Genomic DNA, 9,579 nt, shown 5'->3' with positions numbered 1-9,579 from the left:
ATGGGACATACTATCAGCATTATCATAGACCTTTCATCGATCTCCAATTTCATGGGCTATAGGCCCATCTTTTTTGCATGAACACTTGTATATATTATGATGTTTTATTTTTACAGCACTTGAACTACTGTTTGAGATGTTTAGTCACCAATTTTGATGTTTATTTCTCTCTTTGAGAAGAGACAGAAAAAATTTTGATACAGATTCTCCTGTAGAGAACAGGCACTGGAAATCAGATGAAGGGATACCAAATGCTCCCTGCATGGAGAATACATATTTGGATTTTTTTTGTTCTTTTGAACTTGATAGGCAACATGCCTCCACATGCATCTGCTTAAGCATATACAAAATGTAATTTCTTACATATTAATAGAAATTACGACTTTTTTCCAAGGGAAAAAAATAGTATTTTGCACTATGTATGTAATAGTAATATTTTTTTTTAGCTTTAATAAATGATCTTGTTAGATTTTTGTTTTCATTAGATTTGTTTGAATTTGATTTATGTGAGAACTATGACACACTTGTACATGTATCATCTTCATCGAAGCCTATAAACAATCAACCAGGGATGGAATAGAGGTTAGTAGAGCCAGTATAGACCAACACTTATTAAACTTAATTGAATTAGGGAAACCATTAAATAAATGCAAAAAAATTCAATAATTTATATTGTCATGTCAAATGGGGTTGTAGACCCTATGGATGATAAGTGAAGCATGGAAACTACGTTTTTCTGTCTCCTTCAAATTCTTTATGACATCTCATTCATTAATCATTTAACACTTATTTTTTTTGGAGATAACTATTTTATGTTAAATCTCATGCCTTGTTTTTTTAAAGGGGATTTGTTGCACTCTCAATTCAGGTTTATTTGCATTAAATAGTTGAAAATCAAATATATATCTATGTTCATTGGGGAAGATTAATTCGTATGAGAAACTCTCATGAAATTGTTCTAAAAAATGTTCGTAATTCAAAATGCCATAGAAATATAATTGTCTCTATAATATCTTCACTCAAATTAAAGTATAATTGAAGTGACTACTTTCAATTTAGATGTAATATAACATGGGTGTAATTAATTAGTTAATTTCCCTTGGGTGTTCATCATGGTTATAAGCAATTAAAATCATGTCTCTAATATATGAAAGGAGAACATCATTTTCATTTCATTGTGTAAGGTTTCCTTGAGCCTAAAAATAATATGGGGTTCCAATTCCCATCTCTTTTGAGAATGGAAATCCCATGACACCTCTTCTAGAGGGACCCCATAGTGGATCCACAATCCAATCTCAAAGATGATGTTGATGTTAGAGGATGTGTTATATAGGGAAGCATGAGTTCCAATGTTGAAGGTGTCCCAAGAGTTATGAAATTATAGCTTATAACATTTACCCAATCTAGATTTTAGCCATTGAACATTCTTGGGTACACCCTCTTCCTTTCAAATAGGAAGAAATATTATGAAAAGTACATGGTTCCATCATCTACACACAAAGAGTAGTTGTCCTTTCATGATGACATGCATTGTATACCGCCTTGAATTTATTAATCCAACACATAGAAGATAATAACAAATTTTAAATAATAAATAACACATATCCATATTTAGTGAGAATAAGAATCTAAATAAATTAAACAAAGTCTTTCGGTAGAAGTCACATGAGAGTTTAATTCATTATGGATCACAGAAGCTTCAATACAAAAAAGAATCTAAATATTTTGATTTGAAAAGACAAAATTCAAGTTCAAATGTTTTGAATCTCATGATAAATCGAGCATCACTAGTCATAGTTACTTCCTTTCTCATGATTGCACAAACTTGAAAAAGCTTGTGAAAAATCCTCATTATTTCAATTAATTCTAACCTAATGAAAATTGTTTTCTAGTATTTTGGTATTTGAGAGTTTGTCTAGTTCATGTTTGATCTATTTCTAGAAAGAAACATTGAAATCTATGATTTAGAAGAACATGTAGAAGGTTGTCCCTTCATTGGGCACCATATGAGGAGATTTCCTGATCAATGACTAAGAGAGCGAGGTGATGAGTGTCCTTGAGTAGCAAAGTATTTTTTGGGAGAAACATTTTAATTTGAAATGCCTCAATATATGCCATATATATAATACTAACTATTGAAATATCTCTTTACATAATTGAGATGATAGAAATATGAAGGATATTGACGATAGTTTTGTGCATATACACAATTGAGATTGGATTTATGGTTGTCCCATGCCCATCAATGATAAGAATACATAGAATTGTGTTACATTTGTCTCCATGTTTCATGACAAGAGAAACACTAAGACTAGTAATTTCCCTGGAAGGTGCAAAGGAATGTTAATTAAAACAACACATAGAAAGTGAAAGGAACATATTTCCGTTCTCCTTTAAACAACAGTTCCATGTCAGTATGGATGGTGTATTGAAAAAAAAGAAAGTATGAACTCATAGCCACATGCACAATGTTGTAACTCAAAATTTTACTCTCATTTCTTTTTCGAAAGAGAGTTCAACACCTTCTAATGACAAAATAATCATTTAAAGGTATGGTTACAAGGGTCCCTATGTTGGTAGTATGTGTTGTCAATGATGTCAAGTTATGCAATTCATAGATATCAATATTAGGGGGAATCGAACCAAGATCAAGAAGTAGCAAAGGGTCTAACACAATGTGGCAGATGAATGTGATCAATACGCAATAAAGGGGCCTAGTATAAGTTGAAGGGATAATCTAGTATATTTCCTAGAAGACTTAGGGAAGTATATAAATTGGTGAAAAATATTATAACTAAAATAAATGACTTTGTCATGAGATCTTGTTTCCTTAATCTTGGCCCCTAATCCATGATTAATGATTATTAAACCAATATTAGTGAGTATGGGACATGATTAGTAGTGCTTGAGTATACTGGGTACAAGAGCACCAGACACTTGAGTGTAGTTTATATATGAAAGTTGAGTTCAGGATTCGACAAGATGTGGTAATGAGACATGAAAAAAATGAGTTGGAAGAAGGACCATGTCGCAATGCACGATTGGTCCATAGTGGATTGACTTGACAAACCCAAAGGTCTTGGGATTCGTACCAAGATCCCGTCTGATGAGGTTTTCCTGTGTATTTCTTTTTTGGCCAAAATGGCTGAAAATGAAGGTTTTGTGCCAAAATAGTGCATATCCAAAGGTCAACCCTTGTGGGGTCCGTATTGGGCTACTTGAGTACTGAGATGTCAAAATGAACATGGAATAGTACAATATGGTAAGTCTTGGATGGGGAAGTTTTTGTCAAGTTTTAGATTTGGAAATTTTGATGCGAAAATGCCGTCAATTGAAAAGTACTAGGGTATCTGCATGAGAAACAAGTGAAGCAATTTGGTATGACATGATCCAATGTGATAGGGAAACAACCAATAGTTGCATCTGGGTACCTTGTCAGTGTCTTTGCAAGGTGGAAAGACGATAAACCGTCCCCACCTTTTCGCTCGGATAGCACCCCATCCAAGATCCTTAAAATAATCGTTCAAAATATATTACTAGTTTATTATTATTATTATTTTGTTGGCTGACCCATAAGGGGTTCGAATCTAGAGTCTCATGGAATATAATATTTGATTATCCAAACAAACCCAAATTAAGCTACCCCATAGGCTTAATTTTGTTAATTTTTATATTGACATGTATCTTACATTTAAATTCAACTCAAATTATAATATTATTTAAATTAACATATTTATATATTTAATTATATTATTATAAATAACTATAATAAAGAATTGCATTAAATTTTAATATAATTAAGGTAACTAATAAAATTAGATAATTATAATAAGATATTGTAAACAATTTTTTTATTATCATAAATTACGTTTTAATAATATAATAATAAATTTATAATTTTAAGGCATTTTTTTTATAAGATATTAATTTTGAGTACACAACAAAAATTTAGGAATTTGAACATTAAAAAAAAAAATCGATAATAAAAATACTTAAATCATATTTTATTTTTACCATAGAAATATCATCAAAAACTCCTCAACAACTGAAATCTTACACCTTAATAGCTATAAACAAAATTTCCGAAAATAGTATTAAGATTCAAAATCCTACCAAACTTTCTATGACACTATATTTTAATCATCATCATTCTTCAACAATCTCGTTACAACACTTGTTTTTTATATCTTGAGAATTAACGTCTTAACTTGTTTGATTTTGATTTTCAATTTTATATGTTGACAATTGACTCCTTACTCGTTTATTGTTTTTGGACCTTGCCTTTAACTAGTTTATTGATTTTTTATTTTATTTATTCAGTTTATTTTCTTTTAGGAAGAGTGTTCTCCTAATCGATGCAGGTACAGCCACATTTTCTTGCGAACTCAGGTATCTGTCGCGACTAAGTATTTTTAAGATTCGAATCTGTTGTGTGTCATGAAATATATATATATATAAATATATATATGTAAAGATTACATATTTTAATAGAATTTTGTTTTGTATTAATAGTGATTTACTAGAGTGATTATTCACATATTTATATTAGTAAATTTGAGTAAATGAGTGATTAGTGATATGTTTATATTAGGAAATGAGTAAATGTGATTATTATATATTTAATGTTAATTTTTTAAAATGAGTAATTATGGACATATTTATATTAGTAAATGTGATTAATATATATTTAATGCTATTTTGTTTTCTTTTAAGTTAATGGTTTTATTATAACTATTTTTTTTATAAAAGTTTTAGTTACGTAATGTTTTTATTATATAATGTTATATAATAATTTAGAGAGTGATTTCATAATTGTATTAGGTAAATGTAAAAAGATAAACATATATTTATACGATTTTATTTATTATTTGATAATTTACTTCCTAATTTAATAATTGTACTAGGTAAATGTGAATATGTAAATATATATTTAGAGATGCAAGTTAATTAATATTTGAAATTCTATCTATTAATGTAAAGGAGACAACAACAATATGTTAATATCTTTCACTTATCACCATAAAATAAAGATTTGGATTAAAAGAGAAATTAATCTATCAATGTTCAATAGGAGGATGTCTATCTACGTAGTTATAACATCATAACAATAAGTTGAAAATTAGAGACAACACTATCAAAGTTTCATGTACCATGTGTAAACAACAACTTAGGATGAATATATTCAAAAGCTGATTGCTCGGGTCAAAAGGAAATACGATGAAATTATTTTGTCACATAAATATTTCTCTTATTACATAATGGTTGGTAAATACAGATATGCATCAAAAACACCTACGTCATGACACATTTTACATTGCTAAGATAAAAAATTCATAACGTTAACTAAATTTTACCTTTATCTTAAATTATAAATATTATTATTATTAAAAACAATTAATGTATAAGTTAAATGTACATATATTTAAGAAAATGTGTAACATGATTCTTAATCATAGGAGTTCTTAATTTGTAAATAGACTTTGTTACGATAACTATGATTCAATACCATGTTACAAGACCATGGGTGAATAAGCAGTTTATAAATACAACATATCCAAAAAAGTCATATATATATATATATATATATATACTCCTAACCTGTGGCTTAGCTTGGGCCACACCAACCCTTAGCATGGTTGGATTTTTACCCACAAGTTTAGAATTAGTGTCTTTTACGCCACTAAATGTCTTAACAGAAGACCCTCTCACCATCTACTCAACACCTCATAAGCTAATTATAAATACAATTTAAAATAAATTATATTATAAATAAAAAATAATAATATTGCAATATCAATATAACATTTATGTTACATGTTGAAAAGCTAGTGTAATATTGGGGTTTTATATACTTTTACATATTATTCATTAGTGATAATTTCTCTCATAACTCCTTGTACTTACACATTGTTTCTCAAGATACTTGAGAACTTTTGGAGAATGGTTGAGTATGATTTGCAAAATATTTGAATTTACATAAATAGTGACTATACATTATTGCACAAATCATTGGCTAGTTTGATCTTATTACCTAAATTTTGTGCAAAGATTTCCATAAATTTTGGTGGACACGAAACTTTAATTTGCATATTTAATTTTTACTTTTACCTAAATTTATATAAAGAATTGCATAAAATATGGTGCACAATATTTACCTAAATATAAAAAATGTCTAAAGTAACTCTTGGACGAATATTTATCTACATTTATCTATCATCTCTTTTTATTCTCACAATCTAATTTTAAATTAGTGAAAAAATAATAATATCAATCATCCCATCTATATTTTGTATAAAAATTTGCCTAAATTTTAATGAACACTATATTTAATAAATTTAAATATTTACATTTTTATTCCTACTTAAATTTAAATTTGTATAAAAAACTAGATAAATTATAATAAACAAATTTTTAAAAAATTTCAACAATAATGTTTAACTGACGCCTATTAATATACATGAGTAAACTAATTATACAATAGTTAGCAAAAATTAAATTGTTAAGCTTTCATTGCAAATGAAACTCACCATTCAGGCCTTGAGCGTTATACCTGGCGGGCAATACAATACAGTAAATTTAAAATTGGGGTTCCATTCCAAAGCACAATTTATATCCAGAGGGCATATAGAACTCTAGCCTAGATTTATTCTGGAGTAGTCTGTCGCGATTGAAGAATTGCTGGGAAGGTTAAAAGTGATTTGAATTCTGTAACAATATTTCAATTTTTTTATAAAGGTGATGTTTGAATAGTGTTTTTAATGTGGAAATAGATTCAACACCATCAAAAATTTGAAAAAATAGAGAGAAAGTAAAAAAAATGTCTAAATCCCCATAAAAAATTTTAAAAATCTTATAAAGATAATATTTGAATCATCATAAAGTGAAAATAAATTCGACAACATCAACAATTTTTAAAGCACTTAAAATTATGAAATTAGACAATTTTTATTTAACAAAAATCCCTGCAAATTATGGTCTTAACATTTCCATAAGAGTAAAAAGACGACTCCGGCATTCATTTTCATATAAACAGCGGAGTCTGTTATGAGAAGAGACTCTCTCTTTTAAACTCGAAACTCTTAAAGTGTGCATCCATAAAATTGATATATTAATTCTAATTTAACACAATCACAATAACTGAAATACAGGTTGAAGGAGGGCAATACTGTCGAAGTTTTACTAAAATAAGCAACTCTCTTAATTATATTTTCAGAGGCGTGACGTATTCAAGATGCATACAGAGATTACAGATTTAATGATGATGTTATGTCTACAGAGACATGATTTCGGAGACGAACAGGTTTAGATTCTTTGTGGAGGATCCGCCCTCTGCCACCGCTGCTCTGACAGCCGCCTTCAGTTCTCCGACTCTTTCTCTCAATTCCTGCCCCGTTTCTTCCATCATTAACGTTTTCACAATTCTTTCCACGTCCTCTCTGGTGACCAGCCAATTCTGGTCGATTCTCTGCGGTGCCTCCAGTGCGATCTGGATCTCGTCCACCACAAACTTTGAGTTGAAGTGCTGCTCTGCATACAGCGGCCATGCGATCATGGGAACCCCCATCGTCGTCGTCTCCAGCACGGCGTTCCATCCGCAGTGCGACATAAAGCCCCCTGTAGCAGGATGCGCCAGGATGCTCAGCTGCGGGGCCCACCCCAGAATGATAAATCCCTGCTTCTTCTCCATCATACGATCATGGAATCCCTCGGGAAGAAAGTCCAGAGCCGACGAGAACGCCTTCGATCCGGTGTCCGACGGGGTCCGCAGAACCCACACGAACTTCGTCCCGCTTGCCTCCAATCCCATCGCTAGCTCCTCAATCTGAGCGATCGATATGGAGTTCTCGCTGCCAAAAGAAATGTAAAGCACCGACGCCTCCGCCTGTGCGTCCAGCCACTCCAAGCACTTTTCTTCTTCCGTATTGAGACCCATCTCGACCGCAGGGGCGATCCTGCGAGGTCGGTCCTCAAACGCCTCTGGAGGGATCAGAGGGCCGATTGTTCTGAGAGTGCCGTTAACCCTCTGGAAATGCTTCACAAACTCTGCCTCCAGCTCGTAGGAGGTGTTGGCGATGATCCTCCAGCTCTGTTTGTTCCCACGCCTTTGCCGGAGCCAGAACTGGTGCGTGCCGTTGTCGGTGGTGGCCTCAGGGTGCTCTGGCAGCATCTGAATGCGAGTGAGACGAACTTCCTTGGGAAGCCCCGGGACAACATAACGACCAGAGTCGGTGCGCGGGAGATTGCGAGGCAGAACGTCCCACACGATCTGCTGGACTGACTCTCCGAACATTCCAGATGTGTCGAAGCACACTCTGGGGATGTCGAATTTCTTGGCCACGGCAGAGGCCCAGCCCAGGAGAAAGTCGGCAATAAGGCATTTCAGGGGCGGTGCGGCGAGGGTGCCGCTCACTTGGCCGCCCAGATACCGGTGGAGGAAGCGTTCGAAGGGTTCCTGGAGGCGCTCGTTGCCAGCGAGCAAAGGTGGCAGCTGATGCCACTGGACGCTGTTGCTATTGACCTTGCCCAGCGCCAATTCGTCTTTGGTGACCTCCATTTCCACCAAGTGGATGTCCAGCCCGCTCTCCCGGGCTTCATTGACCTTCTTCTTCAGGGAAGAAATGTGATGGAAAGTGACGACGAAGGTAACAGTGAGGCCGTTGGCAGCGAGCTTCTTGGCGAGCTGCATGAAGGGAATGAGATGACCATGACCCAGAGACGGCAGCATCATCACATGATGCTTATGAGCCATCCTTCCATTTTCCTGGTCATGCATACTGGGCGCCATTGATTCTATTCTACCCTTCTTGTCTGCGCTTTCAATTTTACAGAGTCAAATCGAAAGGAATGCAGAAACAGAGAAGCCTAAAACACGCTCAAGAATCAAAATTGCGAGGGGCTTTGATTAAACAGCGGGATTTGTAGGAGAATCAGAACAGGGAGGAGGTATGATTAAATTGCGGGATTCGTACAATAATCACAACAGGAAGGATCAAATCGAAAGGAATGCAGAAACAGAGAAGCCTAAAACACGCTCAAGAATCAAAATTGCGGGGGGCTGTGCTTAAACAGCGGGATTTGTAGGAGAATCAGAACAGGGAGGAGGTATGATTAAACTGCGGGATTCGTACAATAATCAACAGGAAGGAGCTGTGATTAAACTACGGGCTTCGTTGATGTTAAATAGAGATGGGTAACACTGTCTTCGTGCCTTGACTAAGGCCGCGGCGACGCAAGATGCGCGTCAGCATTGGCATCACGGTTGTGTTATAGGGAGGATATGGAACTTAAATCCGCCGGGTGTAATTGCGTTGTTAATTGGGTAAATATTTTAGCCCTCGTGCGAGAGGAATGTTCGGTACAATGGGATATTATTTTCTTATTGGTTTCCAATTTTATGGAGGACATTTTTGGTCCTGGAGTAAAGTCTCTTATTTTGAGTTTTGGATGGTGTTAAGTTATAAATTTCAGTAAATTTAATTTACACTGTCATTAAATTGCGTGATCCGTGATCTAACTGCGGTAATCGTTGATGTGTAATAATAGAGACGGGCAACACTGCCTTCCTGCGTGGAAATGACG

At 33.9% G+C, this 9,579-nt stretch overlaps 1 protein-coding gene across 1 annotated transcript; it reads right to left on the bottom strand.

Moving 5' to 3' along the window:
- Positions 1–6,969: 6,969 nt before the first annotated feature.
- On the bottom strand, positions 6,970–9,153 carry LOC149146460 (scopoletin glucosyltransferase-like). The gene has a single exon (XM_089449799.1). The coding sequence runs from the start codon at positions 8,783–8,785 to the stop codon at positions 7,271–7,273; it is 1,515 nt and encodes a 504-aa protein (XP_089305925.1). The 5' UTR covers positions 8,786–9,153; the 3' UTR covers positions 6,970–7,270.
- Between the last annotated feature and the right edge of the window lie 426 nt (positions 9,154–9,579).

This window comes from Pinus tabuliformis, chromosome X (genome assembly GCF_031772625.1).
Source record: "Pinus tabuliformis cultivar Carrire ecotype Pingquan chromosome X, CPIR1, whole genome shotgun sequence".
NCBI classification, from domain to species: Eukaryota; Viridiplantae; Streptophyta; class Pinopsida; order Pinales; family Pinaceae; genus Pinus; species Pinus tabuliformis.
This window is presented reverse-complemented; position numbering and strand designations above follow the sequence as displayed.

What these genes read in the sequence shown, in the direction of transcription:
- LOC149146460 (XM_089449799.1), bottom strand. Translation starts at nt 8,785, where the DNA reads ATGGCGCCCAGTATGCATGACCAGGAAAATGGAAGGATGGCTCATAAG.